This window comes from Prionailurus bengalensis, chromosome X (assembly GCF_016509475.1).
Source record: "Prionailurus bengalensis isolate Pbe53 chromosome X, Fcat_Pben_1.1_paternal_pri, whole genome shotgun sequence".
NCBI lineage: Eukaryota > Metazoa > Chordata > Mammalia > Carnivora > Felidae > Prionailurus > Prionailurus bengalensis.
Genome location: NC_057361.1, coordinates 93,186,628 through 93,206,547, shown reverse-complemented (window position 1 = coordinate 93,206,547; position 19,920 = coordinate 93,186,628). Strand labels below are relative to the sequence as shown.

Here is a 19,920-nt window from a genome sequence, read left to right as displayed (position 1 = left end):
ACGAAGGAGCGCTGTGCCTTCCTGCATTATTTTGAGCAGACGGCGAGAAGCTGCTTTTCAGCATTTCTATTATTTGTGTTTCTTCCTCCCGCTGTGGGGCGGGGAGCCGCGCTGGCTCTCCCACGCGACTCCGCTCCGCTGGTGTCGTAGATTATTATTGTAGTCTTTGCAGAACCCTTTCCTTCCTCCCAGCCAGTCCTTGCGTAGCCTCTCAGGACTACAGTAAGCGCATAAAGCCACACGAGTGGGAGGACTAGAGCTAGGACCCCCCGCTTTAGCCAGAGTGGCTGGACCCCGCCGTTCAATTGTTTGAAACTTCCCCGCCCCCTGGCTCCGCCCCTCTTCCGCCCCCCGCCCCCCCCCCTCCCCAGGGTCCAGGCCGGCTCCCTCCCTTCTTTCCCCGCCCTCTACTCCGCCCCCCTCTCTAGTCCACCCCCCACGCCTGGGCGGTCCTAGCCGCTCACCGCAAGAAGAAAAGCCACCCATTCGTCCCCCTCCCCTACCTCCCATCCTTTGCCCAGGAGCTGCCTTCATCGCAGTCACGCCCCTTCCTTCCGAGGAGCTTTCTGGCTGCTCAAGCTGGTAGACCCCCTGATTTATTCTTCCATCTCCGCTCTCTTTCGCCTCATCTTCTCTTAGTTCTCACCGCTCCCTCCACCCCCCACCTCCAGTCTGTCTTGCCTCCGACCATCCGCTGCTCCACCCTCCGGCCCGGTATCCTGCCTGTCCACTGCCACCAAGGAGAGCCCGGACGGAGCAGCGAGGAGGGGAGCAGCCGGGAGTTGGGGCTTCCCCCTGCCCATCCTGGCCTCTGGCCCGGGACCGAAGCCACTTGAGCGAGCAGAGAGTCGTCACCTTGTCTTCGGTGCCTTCAGGGGTAGGAGACGCATGGTTACTTTTCGCGGGGAACTGGGGCAGGAATCCATGGTGGCATGAACTTGATCGTGCCCTCGGCGTGAGTGAGTCGATCTAGATGCATGTGGGGATGCCCGGGTGTTCTACTTTCTTTGCAGCCGGCCTTGAGTTTTCCAGGATGAGCAGCAAGTTAAATGGGTTAAAGAGTGTGCGCTCCTTTCCCGTCCTACGGAGATGCTAGTGGGTACCACTACTTGACGGTACTTTTACTTCCTTGCCTCCATGGGTGCTTGTAGGTATCTAGGTAATTAAGCACAAAAAGAATGAGGGAACTGCAGGTCAACATTTACCTCAGGAGGAATGTCTATGGGCGCTTATCTCAGATTGCTAGATGCGTTCCTCCTAAGTGTTTAGAGTCGAGGTGGGGGCTCACACTCCCCTCCCCCGGGGGCTGTGAATTCTTGAAGTCTTAAAGTCTAGGAGTAATCTACAACGCTATACTCCTTTTGGTAGATGTGTGTGTGTATGTGTTTGGTGGTGAGGAGGGGATTGCCCATTATCTGCTTTATAGATGTTAGTTAACGAGTTTTGCAGGGTCATGCAGGTGCCTTGAGGGTCCCAAGCCTTGGCCACTGTACATTGGAACTTCGACAGCAAGGCGGATTTATTGATATGTGAAAACAAAGGAAAGGAAAAGTGAGAGGGAAAGTGACAGTCTTTGTAGTCTGGTAAATTGCCACTAATGATAGTATAATAATAATTTGCAGCAAAGAATTAAATACAGTTAAATGAGAGGAAAAGAAACGTTTGTGAGGAAATAGCATTTTCAATCTCTGGCATGTATTTTAGAAAGAGTTGTAGAACACCTTGGAGTGTCTAATTTCGTTCTCCCACCTCCTCCCGCTTCTCCCGGACCACCACGTTAAGAGTGGAAGTTGGGAGGTGTTTAAAACTCTTTTGAATATAACCCTCATCTCCCATCCAGAGAGGAAGATAATTAGTCACCATAATCTTCAATAATGGAGGGCTAAGGTGATTTAAGTCTCCTTGAACTACGTTTTGTGAAAAGTCCTTTCCCCGGGCCAGCCTTTGTGAAGCCTTCTCAGTTAGACCTTTCAGCACCCTCATTTAGTAGCTAAGAATACTTTGAAATACCATTTTGGAGGCAGGATAAATTTTCACCCGTCTCGCACCTATCTCCAGTTGAGCAAGCATGGCAAACTTCTAAGAATGGTGGTCTTCAAAGACCTGTTACCAAGATGTCACCAACCCATTGCTTCTTTGGGAACCAATTATTTGGCTCTATTTTTAAATGATTGTGTTGGTTGATTTTAATGGGGGAAAGGAAAGCAGGAAGGGAGAGAAGGAACGTTACGGGGCGACAGTTTTAAAGGCTATCGTCTTTCAGATCAGCTGGGAGGGAAAAGTTGGCCTGACCAAACTACATTTTATAAGTGGCCTGGGACATTTTAATAGCCAGGTTGTTGTAGAGTAGTTGCATCTATTTACAGATGATAACTCAGGTTCCAGTTATTCTGTATGGGTTTATCCGGTGTCATTTACAGACACTTTCTGGCACTACATCATACTTCATTTTAAGACACTTCTTTCTTTGGAAAAGTCTGTGGCTCCATAAAATTGAAAGTGCTTTTTCTAACTTCATGGCTTGCTATGAAGTAAACCTCTGCCCATGCTGTACATAGTTACTTTTATGTGAAAGTTGGGGATCGGTTTACCTATTTAAAAGATTTCAGGAGGAAATTTAAAAATTCATACTCGATACCATTTTGGATTTGGAAATTGAAAGCTCATTTCTGGTTGGTGAAGTAGGGATTATGAGACTAATGTATAGCCATGGCACTTTGTGGACTTGCATATTCTGAAATTTTGTAAAGAGCGAATCAGATGCTTTCTAGAATGCCTTAAGAACAGTCTATTCAGAACACAGAAGGATGGATGCTATGACCTTGGGGTCCCATTGAGTGCCAGAATTCTAAGTGGGTACATCTGCTTCTGTGCCTCTCCTAAGAGCCCTCTCCCAGGGCCTGTGCCTTCTTTAAAAGGGTGTCTTTGTAATTAAGCAGCCTGTCTCTCCCACCCCCCTTTCTTCCTTTGATCCAGCTTTTTAAGGCCTTTTTCCATTTGGAAACAAGAGGAGTTTCTCACACTCTCCTACTCCCCTCTTAAGGTTTCTTTTCCTTTACCCCCCAAAGAAAGTCCCCCAAAGTTCTCAGGGTGGTTATAAGTTGTTTTGTTTTGTTGGAGGGAAGGGGATGTTACCAGTGAGGAGAAGTAGAGGATATATTCCCTCTTGGGAAATGCTTGTGGCCAGGTAGCCTCTTCCATGGAGACTGAGCATTTGGAATGCATGAGAACAGTCTATTCTTAGGGACTGTCTGGAAGAAATTGTCCTTTGCACCCATTAAGTGCAGCTAAAACCCACTGAAAAGGGTGGACAGAGGTGTGTGTGGTCGTGGCTGAGCCTTTTAGGATGGTAAATGGGTAAATGTTCCCAAATCTCTTATTACATCACCTCTTTCCCCCATGGATTCAGTGGGTTTGGAGATCTGCTTGACAAGTTAATTACCTTGGGACTAAACCAATTTGTTCAGAATTGTGCTCTATTGATTTCCTGTCCCCAGGAATTTTTGTTGGTGGTTTTCTATGACGTGTTGCCTTTAGTCTTGCTTACTTTTTCGTTCCTTGCTGCCTTTTGTGGACTTTGGTCCAAAATCTAGGGTCCCACCCCCAAGTCAAAGGTTAGAATTTGGTCGAAGGAACTAAGGGGGCATTAAACACGCTGCCCATACTGCACTGCCCTCCTCCATGGTGGGCTCCTGACCCCTTTTAACCCGGAGAAAAGAGGGAAGTTTCCCCTTCTACACACAACACACAAAATCTGAACTGAAAAAAAAAACAAGGGGAAAAAGAAGGAAAATAAGAGGCCATTTGCTTTATAAAAGAACCCACTACAGGTTTCTTGGAAAGAAGTAGCTTTCTTAGTTAGTGCCTTTGAGCTATGACTTGATAATATAAAGCTTCACTATAACCGGGCCTTCTCAGAAACATATTTATTGCATCAAGGAAGACATTAGAATTTTGTTGTAATTATTATAGCTTGAGTTAAGTGAGGCCATTATTTGGCCTTTGAAATCTTTTTGTTATATGGGATGGAGTTAATTGTCTAGATCGTTCTGGCTTGTAATAATGCTGGCCACGTTTAGCTCCAGCGGACAACCACTTGTAGATGGGAGGTGGTATGACTTTCTGGAAAGAAATCAGACTTCACAGACACTGCTAAGTCTGACGGTGGGACTCTGCCCCATAGAGGTAAAGAAATTTAATGCTGGTTGTTGTATTTGAATAACCCAAGGGTCCAGAAAATTGCTTCTGGTAAGTGACGTCACGTGGTGCCGTTTTTCATCGGATAATCTACAATAAGCTTTCCTAGTGAGCCTGCTGGTGCATGGGACGTGGGCTGTAAGCCCACCTCTAACTCAGTTTACTGCCCTTGGCAAGTCCTCTGTGCATTGTGAGGAGCTGGACAAGGTGATTTTGAGAACCAGTTCTGAGAAGTTTATGGTTCCCTTCCTAGACCTCCACTTGGGACGTGAGTGTGAATGATTCGTACCAGAATGAGGTGCAGCAGTCATTAGAAATACAATCAGGTAGTCATCTGGATGTAAAAAAAAAAAAAGCCTCTAAGGATATAGCAATATAAATGCATTGTGTTTTGTATCTTAACAACATATCAAATTAAAAAGCTAAGATCCTGCCCAGAACTTCATCACGAATCCTGTCCTAACAGATCACCCGCTTACATTTTTCCTAGTTCCTCTCATGCCCTTGTTTCTGTACTTAACATGAATTTTACATAGTTGTGGGGGGGGGAGGGGTCATAGAAATCTACAAAGTTTCTTTCAAATAAGAGCCCAACTAAGACTTAGTTTTGTAAACCCATGTGGAAGAATGAAGTCAGAACCTGACTGAGTACCCGTGAAGAATCGCGTATGTTTGTTCCTTGAAATGCCGGGAGAGACTAACAGATTTAATAAGTAATTCCTCAACGTTTCTGTAATTTAGGGGTGTTCGTGTATCTACCTAGGCTGTTAAGTCTATTCCGTTGACCTCCTGTTACCCCTCCCCATTTTTTATTTTATTTTTTTTTAATTTTTTTTAACGTTTATTTATTTTGAGACAGAGAGAGACAGAGCATGAACAGGGGAGGGGCAGAGAGAGAGGGAGACACAGAATCCGAAGCAGGCTCCAGGCTCCGAGCTGTCAGCACAGAGCCCGACGCGGGGCTCGAACTCACGGATCGTGAGATTGTGACCTGAGCCGAAGTCGGCCGTTCAACCGACTGAGCCACCCAGGCACCCTCCCTCCCCATTTTTTTAAGCGAAAAGACAACTAAGGTTCACTGTTTACTTTGTCTAAATCGTTAGGAATGAATTCTTAAATCACTGTATCATGATACCCCATCAAGAGAGTACAAATTTGGGTAGACTATACAGTTTCCCCAAGGAGAAAGGAAAAGCAGGAAGGCACAAATGTTTTGTTTCATAGCTTTGAAAATAATATGTTTAAATTAGACTAAAAAAATCGTAAGGAAACTAAGGGTTTGGGACAATTGAAGACATGTAGGTGCGGCAGGATGATGGGCTCTTCATTTGAGGTCTTCACTGTATAGTGAAAGCTCAGGTACGTGGTCCCTTCATTTTCCTTTGATAGAGAAGGCATAATATACATGTGATCTCCATTTTGGATGAATTCATTCCTGGAAACCAGTGGCTCATCATAAATTAGATTAAATACCTTTAACCAGAAGAGGAAGGTGAAGTATGGATTTTTTGTACTTAGAAAGTTCCAAGTTAAGTACGTTTTTTATGATATGTATTCATGGGGAGATGCAGATGGAGGTATTTGCTAATATCTCGTAAGATAATTTTTGAAAATTATCTTTTTCTTTTTAACTCTGTAAGACTGCTCTTGACGTTTGTAAAGTCACTTTCATTATTGCCCCAACTCCATGAAACAGCATTAGACTCTGTGACTTGAAGCCAGGATCTGGGTTTCTGTGCCCAGCCCTCTCTGATGTGCCATGTGACCAAGGGTAAATGAATTAGCTGCTCTGGGCTTCAGTTACCCTTCTGGGAAGCAGGGATATTAATACCTCACAGAGGTGTTTAGGCATGCTTCATATTGGACACATGCTTTGAGGTCATTGGATGAAAGGTGTTTGCATGAAGGCAGAGAAGGCTTATTATAAGGTCCTGAGCAGGTGTTCACTTTTAATGAGCTTTGCTCTCTTATAACTTACAGTGCCCCTTGGTGCCCCAATGCCTTACTTGACTATGATTGATCATCCCAACATTTATGTTATGGACCCTCTTGGCTTTTTTTTTTGTAAGTAAACATTTTCCTTCTATGGGGTAAGTTGAAGTTCGAATAAGAGGACTCTAGCATCTTCCAGGGTGATGAAAAATAGCTTCAAAAAGAGACATCAGTTGAAATGTGCCATAGAGATCAGTGAGTTCTTCAAAGCTCTTCCAAAAGATTAAAAAGGGTAAAACAAATTTCGGCGTGTGTCTGTGTGTGTGAGTGTGTCTATGTGTGTGTGTCTTAAGGGAGAAAGTTTTGAGTAATATTTGCTTGTGACACATACTGATGATAGCCAGTAACTGAAACCCAGCCATTGTAGTGTTTTATACACAGCTGGTTTTTATTAATGATGGAATATTTATGCTTGCTGTACAATTCGTGGCTCATTTCCATGTGTATGTCAGAACTCAAATACCCCCCAAAGCAACATTAAGATAACATTAAATATAAATGTGGCCAAGCTAGAAAGGGTGGATTGGGGGGGGTCTCCCTTATTCTTATTGGTGTTGCTTCAGATCACCATAACTGCCCCCCAACATTAGGTGCTGGTGCTGATCTATTTTTCCTTTATGTGTCCCATAGCAAACTTCACATTCTGATCCTTTTGATATGGACAAATGATCTCCCCCCTTCATAATGCAGATGAAACTGATGTATGTGTTTTTTAAGAGCATATTTTCGCTGCACATGCTTCTCATTATCCGAGAGGCCTGGACTCAATCAGTAAAGGAGCAGAGAAACCACATAATTGAAAGGAGAATGACGGTGGTGCATACTTGGAATATTTGTGGGAAGGGGATTGCTGACATCAGAAAATGTAGTGGCCTGAGTGTTAACAGCATTGAAGAGAAATAAGCTTTCTGTGTTTCTGTGCATCGAGAATTATTTTTAAGGAGATAAAAATATGGGCCAGGTTTGACATCCTTTTACGAAGTTGCCCTGGAAACTTTGATGAAGGTTGTTAGAGAAGAGTTCAATTAAAACCTTCCCCATTAGGAAGCTAATTAGTACATCACTTACTCGTTTTGGTTGTTTTCAAGGGGCAGGATTCACATTGAATTAATGGCATTTCTTTCCATGTGACAGTAAAGTAAGATAAAAATCACAGATGGGGAAAATTATTTAGATAGCCTATTTTGAAGAAATCTAATTTCCACTTTATTACATTTAGGTTTTCAGTTCGGATTTTTGTCTCACTCTGTTTATATACAGTGATCACATTTTAGTTTAGTAACCAGTTTTACATTTTGGATCACGGGCTATAAACCAAAGCTTATGAATCTGAGTTTCCCATATGAATTGGAGAAATACGGTGAATGACAATAAACCATTTTATTAAGGTAACATTTGTGGTTTTTTTCCGCAATTAGTTTCTCTTTGCTGTGTGTGTGTGTGTGTGTGTGTGTGTGTGTGTGTGTGTGTTTGGGGGGAGGGGAGGCAATTTTTTTTTAAAGTAAACAATTTTTGGAGCTAAGAAAGTTTGGATGACCCCCCCTACCCCCGAGAGCATTCTGTCTGCCTCAGGCTCTCAGGCTTCCTTGAGAGCAATGCAATGACTATTCTGATCTGGTACTTTTTGTGACTAGGCTAAGTGGTTGTCTCCTGGCAGCCTGAAAGAGCGTGGTCACGATGGGCACTGGAGGGCAGGGTTCCTGTTGTGTTCTTTCTACTGTACTCTGTCTTTTTTAGGGGAATGAATACTTGCTTATGAAGTTTCAGGGCCATTTGGAGTAGAATAAGAATTCTGTAGCTAAATACGTAACATGGGTCTGCTGTGGTCCTCCTTTTCTCCAAAACTAGTAGGGGGCAGTCATTCTGTACATATACTCCCTGATGCTATGATGCTGTGCCCGCAGCATATGCCTACACTAGTCTCAGAGAGTGGGACAGTTGGCTGGGTCCTGTGATTTGCACCTTTAACTGATTTTTCCCTAGGCCTTCCTGGGAAGGCAGAGTCTAGATTTAGTTTTGCAGTGGCCACTCAGTCAAGACAGCTTCTCGGGGCCTGCAAGTCAGCGTGAGAAGGAGGGGCTGCCTTTGGGGAGTGACTCAGGCCCTTTGGTATGAAGATATGAAACTCTGGCTCCTGTCCATGCACCTGCTGGATGCCACACCTGCAGTCAGCACCTGAGCCCCACTCAGACACAAAAACCAGACCGAAGGCAGATGGGGCTCCCTTCAAAAGTGCTACAGCAGAACAGGGAACCCCTAATGATGTTAGGGCAGCACCACTGCAAATTACATTTAACCGCTCCGGTGTTGATATGGGGAAACGTCTTAGGTATTTTCTTAGAGGCGCAGTGCACTGGCTTGCTCACGATACTGTTAGAGTCCCGAGAGAATTTGGCTTTCGTGGCGAATTTCTCTTGTGAACTGGAGAGTCGGGGCACCTGGGTGGCTCCATTGGTTGAGCGACCGACTCTTGATTTCTGCTCAGGTCTTAATGTCACGGCTTGTGAGTTCAAGCCCTGACTTGGGCTCTGTGCTGACAGCACAGAGGCTGCTTGGGATTCTCTCCCTCTCTCTCTCTCTCTCTCTCTCTCTCTCTCTCTCTCTGTCCCTCCCCCACTCTCTCTCTCTCTCTCATTCTCTCTCTCAAAATAAATAAATAAACATTAAAAAAAAAAAACCCTGGAGAGTCAGTTCCATAGAGTTCTGTGTCTAGTAACCCAGCACAGAGCAGGAAAGTCACAAGACCTGGGTGCTGATCCTGGCTCCACCAGTCAGCCACAGTGAAACCTTGGTCAAATTGGTTATCATGAGCTATCTGTACTGGACTTAAGTTTCTCCAGTTGTAAAATGGAATTAATCACATCTGCCTTTATTTCCTCACAGAGCTGCTGAGGAGGACAACTAGCAGAAGGGAAAGAGACTTTGTCTCCTCGGAAGAAAGGCTAAGAAACTAAAGGTAACAGAATTATGGTTCTTGCTATTCTCTGTCTTTCATTCCTTGTCTTCCTTCTGTTGCCTCTAGCAAAGTCTTTGGAAAGTTGCGATTTACTCAGTATGCAGTATGCAACCCTTCTGCATATTTTATGTGCCAGTCAACGTTTTAGGTGTTGGGAAGGGTATGGAGGCAAACCATGCACCCAGCCCGTGACCTCTAATCTCTTGCAGTCTGGCAACTTCCAATTTCTGCCTTGGTACTTAGAAGCTTAAAAGACAAAATTAGCTTCTCTGTCTCTGTCTCTGTCTCTCTCCGTCGGTTTCTCTTTCTCTTTCTCTGCATTGCACCTGGGGACTTCTGTACCTGGAGCATGTATTCCAACATCTAGATCTATGGGTGGGTGGGTGGGGGAAGCCATGAGGTAAATCAAGAAATTTCTCTCTCACTACCACATTTGCAGAGTACCTGACCCTTGAATGATTGTTTCAAGGGTCCATCGTTAGTTTCATCCTTGGTTCTGCTCTACTCCTTGCCCTACGTGTTCCAGCCCACTCTTTGACCTTACCTGTTATCCATATGCTAATGACTCTCAAAGATATATCTGGGCCTATCTTTGGCTCCTCCCTTTCCAACTTCCCCAGTTATCAAATTGGTTATCAGATGTCTCATCTTCAGCTCATTGGTCTTTTCCTCTGGGAAGCTTTGCTCAGGTGGCCCAGAGTTTTTTGCAGGGTCCTCTGTGTTTCCCGTTGGATTGTGCCCCCTCTGCTCGACCAGTAGCTTCTGGAGGACTGGACTCAGGTTTATTTCTTTTTTAATCCACCCTAGGAGCTATCCATTGCCTGGCTATAGTAAATGCTCAATAAATGTGGAAAATACGGTGTGGTAGAGCTGCAATAGAGATGTGTGCAAAGTCCAGTGGCAACACCAAGGGGAGAGAATTAATTTTCCATATCGAGCACAGTTGGGAGCGGAGGGAAGATCGAGAAGGATTAGAGAACAACCTTCAAGGAGAAGGTGGAAAGCGGACCTACCCTCTTCTGAGAGCTCTGACTAAGCAGCCCAGGAAAGAAATGCCTGTTGTGTCTGCTCTTGCTAAGCCAGGGCATCTCTGGCCTGTTGCCTTCTCTGCTTATCTGTCTATAACACATTGACCATTTAAGACAGGTGCCACTTAGTCATATAATATTAAACAGAGCTGACCTTCAATGCGGCACCTTAACTGGGGCCGAAAATAGAGGTCCACACATAGGCTCCTTGGTCGTGTATACTTAGGTCTACACAGAAAAATACCCTTTACAATATATTGAAGATCGGTATCCGAAAACTAACAAATTTAATTCTCAGAATGTAGCAGGCTGGGTCATTAGAACTGAATGTCTTCAAGCTGACTGTCAGATCTTTCCAAGGGCAAAAATGAAACATGATATAAGCCATTACAGGCCATGAACCTGTTCTCACCCACCTGATGCTTTTACTAATTAGCTTCTTGGCCGGGTGGCAATTTGGGGCAAGTGCATGCAAGCTGGCTTCACAGGGGAGCCCACATTCCACTCTGCCATTTCGCAAGTCACTGGGATACTACACTGCTTCTCTTGGCTTCTTTCCCTCCCAGGAGTCCTGCTCTGCCCTGGTGGAAAAATGGGAGAGGAGAAAGTTTCATTAAATGACGGAGAGATTTCACGGGGCTTTGGTGTTTTGCTAGTTTTATTTTTGTAGTGGGTTGTCTAGAGTCATTCAAGTACCTCGATCCATTAATTTCACTTCTGGGATTCTATCATAAGGAGCAGATCCAAAATGTTGCAAAAGGCCAAGTCTCCAAGATGTTTTTATAACATTATTTAGAGTAGCACAAAATTGAGAGCAATTTAAATGTCTTAACAATTGGAGAATGGGTAAGTGAATCTTGATACACATATGTAAGGGACAGTTACACAGTCATGGCAATGTATGTTGTGAAGTCTACACTGCTGTCTACACCATGGAGAAAGCGCTTATGACAAAGTGAAATAAATGTAGGATCCAAACTCCTATGTACATTAATATCTGATGGCCTTGTAAAACCACAAATACACACAGAAAACACTAAAGGAAGTGTTCTATATTGGTAACAATGTTTAGTTCGAGGTACTGGGATTGTGAGCGATGTTTTCCTCTTCGTTACAAATATTTGCCTGTTGTGTTTACATTACTTGTAAAAGAAAGTAAAAACAAAACTAAAAGTGAGTAGTATACCACCGAAGAGAGGAATTTGGTAAAGTAGGCGGCTTCTAGGTATAGTCTTAAACTTTTCTCAGTTTATGCTCAGTCTGATTTCATGGGCGACTTATCCCTTTTCGGAGGCAAAGAGAAATGGGATGTGATGATGTGCTCTATTTTTCCCACGGAATGGGTGTGTGTGGAGGGAGGTGGCATGGTGATGGCAACAGTGTTCTTGTTCTTAAATATGCCACTGCTCATGTACACTTCAGGGTTAATCATCTCCGTTGCCTATTAACATGTTCAAGTTAATTGCTTTAGAGTACAGAAAAGTGAAAGTGGGACCCAGTTGACCACACCTTTGAGTTACCATCTCAAAAACAGATAACTGACCCTGATTGTCAGTAAGATTTGGAAATGCGAAGGCCTTGTTGTGGTTCTTAAAATAATCTTACAGCATCATCTAAATAGAGGTAGGGCTAGAAGCGAAGAGGTGGGGCCAACTCAAACTCGGTTTCTTAAGTCCGTGCTAGACTAAAGTAAGGGCAAATTCCAAGTTGCTATGACATTGACCAGATCAAGAACATAGGCCTGGAAATGGTTGATCAGTGGAGGTTCATGTTACTCTCCAACCCACCTGCCGATCTTGGCCTAAAGAGGAAAGATTTTGCAAGGTCCTTCTGCCATACTTCTAACTACACACATCTTTCTGTCTTCCCTCTTTGAATTTTTCCTCCCGCCATTAACATTTTACTTCGGACGGAATTGGAAAATTGGTGGTAGTAGTGAGCCAGGTTTATAGTCTCTTCAAACCAGAGCCAATTTAATTTAATGAATATTTATTAAGCGTCTTCTACACAGAAGCTAATATGCTAGATAATATATTAGAGTGGAAGGACCATTGCCCTCGCTCCAACACTTGTCAAGCTCTAGCACCTTCATTATACAGAAAGAGGGAGTTGGGCCACTAGATGGTCTCCTAAGAGTCTTTCTAGTTCTGGCCTCTGCTGATCTAAGAACCCCTGCATGCACAAAGACTGCGTGGCAAATAAAGGTTTTAAAGACAACTAAAAACTTGAATTCATAAAATTGCTGGGGTCTTCTAGATAAAGGGCCACTTTGAAATAATATTAATAGACATATTTTATTGAGCCTTTACTATGCCCAGGCTCTGTGCTTCGTATTTTACATGGATTACCTCCTTTGATGTTTATAACAGCCCTAGGAAGTAGCAGCACTGTTATCCCTATCTTGAAGATGATGAAATAAGATTTGGAGAGGTCAAGAGAAATGTATGAGGTCAGCTAATAACCCATAGATCCGAGATTTGAACTTCAGCAGTATGAATCTAGGTCCAGGCTCTTATCCATGGTGTTTATACTGCCTGTGTGTCACCCATTGAAAGGTTAGAGCAAAGGCACTATTATTTCTTACATCCCAAAGGAAGTGAATTAGTATCCTGGATTGCAAGACTGTTGGGAAAGGTGTTCTCTAGGACACTTCAGGACACAACATCAACCAACCTGAGAGGACACGAGAGAATTCAGGGGGCTGTTTTGCCTCTCTCTTTGTGTGGGAGTGTGTGTGTGTGTGTGTGTGTGTGTGTGTGTGTGTGTTCTGCACAGATATATGCACGTAGATGCGTACACATAGGGGAAGCTTTGAACTGGCTCCTTTCCATTTAGCTGGAAGTAAAATCATATGGAGCAAATTGACCGAGATTTAGCCGAGAAACAGGTATCCCAGACTTACACCTTCATCTTGGTTGGCAGAGTGAGGGTGGGGGGAAGACTAGGAACAGGAGGGAGGAGGGATAGAAAGATCTTGCAGCCATAATTTCACAGCTTATTTGAAGGGTAGGAATTTGGTCTGCTCTGGCCACCTTGTAGTGTGGGTTTTCTGGGACTTGGCTTGGGAAGCATCTGGGCTCTCACTAATGGGTTTTGGTTCAGCCAAAACTGTGTTTGATTGAGGTATACTGGGAGGGTCCAATGACTGCAGATATAGTAAGAATTTAGCTTGGCCCTGCTCCCCTGTTGTTATTACATAAGAGCTGAACATGTAGATTCAAATCGTACTTTTAGAGAGAGAACCATGGATATCTTCTCTTCCCCTATCAAATATTCTCAGGGACAGCCTGTTTGTCCAGGAGAAACAAGGTTATTTTATTGATTGAAGATGATGTCACAACCATGGCAGTGGCATGATTGAAGGTGTGGGCAGATTGAAGGTTGCAGAGTTCATACTATTTTAGTTCCTGCGCACGAGACAAGGAATCTTTTCGTTTCCTTTTGCTAATAAATAAATGGACTAGTGTTTTCCTTCTTATGTGACTCTTAACATGTAGACGAACATAAGTTCCTGAAGAAAAAAAAAATCTGTAAATTGGAGAGGAATCAGCAAAGCTCTTTTCTTAGGCTGATTTCTTTTCCTCTTTTAGACAGAAACAAAAAAGGCCAGGGGGCGGGGTAGTGGGGAGGGCCAATCTGTGTCCGGTTGACATAAAGTGATTTGGGTTTTGAAAAGGATATGGAGGAGAGGGGACAAAATTAAGGGAAGAGAGTAAGATTTTGGACAAGTAAAGTTTTCTTTGTGAGAAGCTGGGGATGAGGAACAAACCAGTCAAAATCGGCATGAAGAATCTAAATAGTCCTGGAAAATAATTGTATGGTGGTTTCTCGCCAGGGGCTCAAGTTTAAAGGCCTCAGGCTGTTTTCTGCATGTTTCGGTTGGGAAAAAAAAAAGACAACTGTTTTGTTCAGAATCGCACAATAGAAGCACGGTGTTATTTACTACACTCTGTTAATAGTCCAGCTTCGATTCCAATTAGAAGTTGCTCCTCTGCTTTGAAATTAGGGAAGACACCCTAAAATAATTACCTAGCAGATCGGAGATGATTTTGGTTATGATTGGGATTATATGTTGGGCCAAAACAAGATGGAAAGACAAATATCCGTGTTTGCTCATGCTGTATCTCTTCAGTTTATTTTTGGCAACATCGCAAGGAAATAATGTTAAATTAATCACTGTGTGGTTTTGTGGCTTTTTTTTTTTTTAACTTGGATGTTTTGGACAGGCTCCCAAAATACAGAGACGCTTGTGTGCTTCCTTTTTGCATTGCCTTGCTCCTCAAATGGCATCTCTGATGTGGATTAAAGAAAGCCTTTCCTCTGAGTGACAGGAGTGAGTCATGGCGAGGCTGGGACAGAAAATAGGAATGTGGATGATGTGTGTCTCACCTAAACACAAACTCCTCAGTTTTATAACCAGCTCGGTTGGGCCTGCAGGGCTTTGCGGGGGGTTAACCCAGTAATTCAGAACAAGGACTATCAAAATCCACATCTGGTGGGTGTTTGCATCTAGTCTTTCTAATGTGAGTCTAGTAGTTTCCTTTCGGGGAGCTCCTGGGCAGCGGAAATGCTGAGAAAGCAAGTGGAGGCATCTTGTCCTTGGAGAACAGTTGGTACCATGTGCTGCGAAGAACGCATGAGCCGTCAATCAGATTGTAAGCTCTGGGAGGGCAGGACCTATCCGTTGTGTATCTTTTACCTCCTTCCTTGTGTCTAGCAGGAGGCTGGCAAATGTCTGGAATGGCCAGTATGCAATAAATACTTAATGACTTGGTTGAAAGGAAGTTTTGGGTTTCCTCTGCCCCTCTGAGGCTGTGGCTTTTAATTTGGAGCTTAACTGAGTGTCTTTTTTTTTTTTTCCTTTTCTTTTTTTTTTTTTTTTTTTTTTTGACCAAAAATCTACCATCTGATGACTGCCTTCCCTTCTGGGATGTGTTTAAATGTCTCACCCTAAAGGTCACATTGGTTATGTCTTTTGTCATGTCCCACCATGCCAACTCAGAATGGAAGCAGCAGCAATCTTTGCCAGTCTGGGACCTGACCATTTGGATTCCTCTGGAGACTGACTGGCTGACCTCCTGAACACAGGTGCTGGTAGTGAGGTTTCTTTCTCCCCTAATGGAAATGGACTCTGCCACTCATAGAAAAGGCAAACACCTGGGAGAAGTCATTCCCTTGGAAGGACTGGTTTGGTTAACTGTTGGCCATTGGTGGCAAAATAGAAACGACGTTTTTATTTCTCCCTCCCTCCCCCTCCTGAACATTTCAGAATGACCAGTGGTTGGACTCTTGGCGGCGCTTACCCTGAACCTGAGTGTTAGGGGAGAGGGAATCTGCCGTTGCGGTTTCTGGAGCTGCTCATAAGCGAGAATTCCCTATCCTGATCAAGGCTTTAAGCCTAAAAGAAAGCAGAAATAGGTATGGACCGTGTGTGTGTGTGTGTGTGTGTGTGTGTGTGTGTGTGTGTGTGCGCGCGCGTGTGCGCGCGCACGCGTGCGCCTGTGTGTGAGTGCGAGCCCGTGTGTGTGCAGGGTGGGGCGGGTGTGGAATGGGAGGGGGTGGTATGCTTTCAGGGTCTGGGGCAGCTCAATTTCTGCATTTCCCTGCCTTGTAGGGTAGGTTCACAAGTGATTTTGTTTTAACCATACATGCTCCCATTTCCACTTTTTTTTTTTTTTGAGAGAGGAAAAGTAGTTTGGTAGTCATCTTTTCAGTTTAAAGGCACCAAAAGAAATTTACATGTTATGCTTGTCAGCCTCTCAGAAAATCCCAGTCTGACAGTTTAAATACAGGAGTCACAGACGGCCACGGGGAAGGAGGGAAAGGGCTGGTTGCTCAGCCCTTTGGGGGACACTTCCCCAAAGAATATGATTATTAGGATTTAAAAAAGAGCCTTTGGGAGGTTAACTGTGGGGTCAAACTGCTCCTTAGAACAACTGGAAACCAGGCAGCAATAATCACGCGAGAGGTACAAAAAAGAAGATGACCTTTTTTCTATCTACCATACACATCTTCTGGTCATTCCCTGCAGGACTGAAGGAAAGGGATCATGTTTCCAGAGAGACTGGAGGCTGTCTAATATCATAGAAATCAGAGCCTGGAAGCCAGGATTCCAGAGTTCTCATCTAAGAACCTGAGGCTGGTTAGGTTGACCTTTACGGCGACTTTTTGTGCGACATCATGCCCATTCTCCAACACTGCTCGAGACCTTTAGAGTAAAACTTTCATTATTGACTATATTGAATTGCAGTATTCACATGACAGACTCTGTCCAAAAATTGTATGAGCCTCTAATGAGTTTGTGTGTACTATACCATGCAAAGAGAGAGAGAGAGGGGGAGAGACAGAGGGTTGGGGAGAGTTCACCCTACTACTAGTTTTTCAGGTGGGAAAATACAAGACAAGAAAAGAGGAATCAGTTGCTTAGGTTACCCTGTAAATCCATATCAGGATTAGAATTTGAATCTTGAGTCGTCTTACTATTGATAATCTGTTTCACTCAACCCATATTTCTTCCTTGGGAAGAATTAGTCGTGGTGTGGAAGGGGAGGGATAAGGTAATCGTACCCTTTCTAGAAGGATGACCTTTTTATTTTTCAATTTCTAAATACTGTCAGAGGCGCACTTCAAATGAAAGAGGGCTTCCCATTTAAGCTCTTCCCTAGCCAACAACAACAAAAAAAATCTCAATGACTATTCCTGGATGGCTGAAAGAGAAACTTTGTCAATATCAGTTATCTCAAGCCCTTCTCTTATTAAGCCAAGGAGAATCCAAAATGGACAATACAAAAAGGATTAAAAAAAAAAACTGTGTTTCAGAGTTTTATGAGATCAGAGAAAACGATTTGCATCAAGTGGGATCATTCTTATCCGGTGCGAGCCAAGCTCTCTTCACCTTTTATTTATCCTAGTTATTTATTTGGCTTTTTGTAGCTCCCTTCACATGCTGGCCTGCTTTACAGATCCTGTCTATGGGGTAAAATCTCCCTGTTGGCCTGCCCCCAGTACCACAGCCATAAGAGTTGGATTTTTCATTTAAGTAGAATACGGAGAGATGAATCTTCTGAGTAAGGACCTAGGAAAATTGCCCTCTCTGGTCACCCTACCTGACTGCTCCAGGTTTCCCCAGTTCTCTTAGGAATTAAGTCAAGATTGGATATCTAACCCATGCTACGTGAAAGAGGAAACAGTGAGTTCTTATGCCCCCAAGTTCCTCATCACGTCAGTGCTAGAGCCAGGAGTCACCAACAATTAACCTATTAATTCTATATTCTCTCTGGAATGGAATCCTCACCCCCCAAATACCCATATTCTTCCCCTTTAGAGGAATGACTTATCCATCAACTGGGTGTTAAGCTTCCTGTTTCCCCTTCCCAGGTCAAGGGCAGCCCAGGTGCCCAATTTCTCTCTCTCTTCACAAGGCACCACCAGCAATAGAGATGAGAAATTCTGAAGAGCAGCCAAGTGGAGGAACCACAGTGTTGCAGCGTCTGCTACAAGAGCAGCTCCGCTATGGCAATCCTAATGAGAATCGCAACCTGCTTGCCATACACCAGCAAGCCACAGGGAATGGCCCTCCTTTCCCCAGTAGCAGTGGGAACCCAGGCCCTCAGAATGATGTGTTGAATCCCCAAGACCACCACCAACAGCTTGTGGCTCATGCTGCTCGACAGGAACCCCAGGGACAGGAAATCCAGTCAGAAAACATCATCATGGAGAAGCAGCTTTCCCCCCGAATGCAGAATAATGAAGAACTCCCAACCTATGAAGAAGCCAAGGTCCAGTCCCAGTACTTTCGGGGCCAACAGCATGCCAGTGTTGGAGCTGCCTTCTATGTGACTGGAGTCACCAACCAGAAGATGAGGACCGAGGGACGCCCATCAGTTCAGCGGCTCAATCCTGGCAAGATGCACCAGGACGAAGGACTCAGAGACCTGAAGCAAGGACATGTCCGCTCCTTGAGTGAACGACTAATGCAGATGTCACTGGCCACCAGTGGAGTTAAGGCCCATCCACCTGTTACCAGCGCTCCCCTCTCCCCACCACAACCCAATGACCTCTACAAGAATCCCACAAGTTCCAGTGAGTTCTACAAGGCCCAAGGGCCACCTCCCAGCCAGCATAGCCTGAAGGGCCTGGAACACCGAGGCCCCCCACCAGAGTATCCCTTCAAGGGCATGCCACCCCAATCTGTAGTGTGCAAGCCCCAAGAGCCAGGGCACTTCTATAGTGAGCATCGTCTGAACCAGCCAGGGAGAACAGAGGGGCAACTGATGAGGTATCAGCATCCCCCTGAGTATGGAGCAGCCAGGTAAGAGAGTTCCCTTTCTGTCATTTCCTGGCCTCGTCCCCAACCAGCTTCTGCTGTGTGTTGGGAATCTTAAGGGAAGGAATGGGCAGGTGTTTGGTATAACCAACTCTGCAATGCATGGCTGGCCCCTGGCTTAGTCAATTTCCTGACAATCTGAATTTCTAGCCTCTTCAGCCATAATTAGTACCGTATAACATTCCCTTGACTTTATAGGTTGAGCATGGCCCCAACTGCCTAGTGGGCGAGCAGGAACGTGAGTCCTGATTTCTCCAGCGATACGCTGTCCTGTCTCCCGGGATTTTGAAGGAAGGGTCAGTGTTCCTCTTCTCGGGAGTTGTTAAGCCTTTCCTTGAGGAGCAGAGGCAAATTATCTTGTAGTTTAGTCTGGACTATCCTGTCACTTTTGGTTACTCCCCTCCGCAAAAGTCTCATCACTTATTTTTAGGAACGGATCTTTCTGCAGAATTACTATGATTCTTTCGGACACTAAACAGACACCTCGATATTACTGCAGGGTGGGGAACTATATATGTGCAGGTTCAGAATGTTACTTGCCTCGTACTTCTGTTGCAGTTCATGAAGTCTGGACCGCTCCATCTTTCTTCTGTAGAGAGTCTGTTAGTTGCCCGTCTCATTTTTAATGTCTGAGTTAAATTCACATCATGTCACATCGAAGTTTGATCAGATGCTAAAATGCAGAAAGAATACTGTTCCCATGACTTCTTTACCACTTGTCATTAGTTCAGGAGAACTATTTCATATGTTCAGTTATTCCTAAATAGACTTCTGAATTATTCAGAGGCCAGTTGTCCCATTGCTTTATCACCAGACCTCATGATTCCATGATTGTGTTCATTGTTCTTACTGTTACCGTGGGGGCCACGTCTGCGATCAGTAGCAGTTCAGCATACAGGGAAGAGGGAAGGTTTCGACCATGGGCAACAATGATGGCAGTTATGTGTGGCGTCCCTGTCCTGTTACCATGGGTAATTATGGGTAACCGTGAGGTTTGAAGTCCCTGGACCTAGCAGAGGCCTCTTCCCAGATTAGGCCTGTGATCTCTTTATGGTCCAACTCTTTGCCTCCTGTCTCCTCACTTATTTGGGAAAGAGCCGCTTGGCTCGAAGTTCATTGGGTGACTCAGGAGAGAAGGCGGTCGGGTGGAGTAGGGTGAAGGTAAGAGAATGCACCTGGCATTTCCTGGTATTTCATTTTTCCCCCTCCAGGTCCTGTTTTATAGCCAGAAGCAATTCACTTTGGGCTCCACCCATAACTTGGCCAGTATAGGATTTTTTTTTTTTTTTCCCTTAACGCAGGTTGAGTTCCTAACCTTTTTCAACCTCCTCTGTGCAGCTTTCAAAGGGCAGGAGCCTAAGTTCTGATAAGTGGCTTAGAACAGGAAATGGGGTAACGGACAGGGCCCTTCCGGTTTAAAT

At 44.5% G+C, this 19,920-nt stretch overlaps 1 protein-coding gene across 1 annotated transcript in view; it reads left to right on the top strand.

Annotated features, from left to right (window-relative positions):
- The first annotated feature begins 437 nt into the window (after positions 1-437).
- The window catches only part of AMOT (angiomotin), a 63,196-nt gene continuing 43,713 nt past the window's right edge, over positions 438-19,920 (top strand). Inside the window, exons 1-4 of the mRNA XM_043571340.1 lie at positions 438-877; positions 9,073-9,145; positions 15,443-15,591; positions 17,551-18,484. Coding sequence (XP_043427275.1) covers positions 17,613-18,484 — 872 coding nt within the window. The 5' untranslated portion in view covers positions 438-877; positions 9,073-9,145; positions 15,443-15,591; positions 17,551-17,612. The remainder of the gene's footprint in view (positions 878-9,072; positions 9,146-15,442; positions 15,592-17,550; positions 18,485-19,920) is intronic.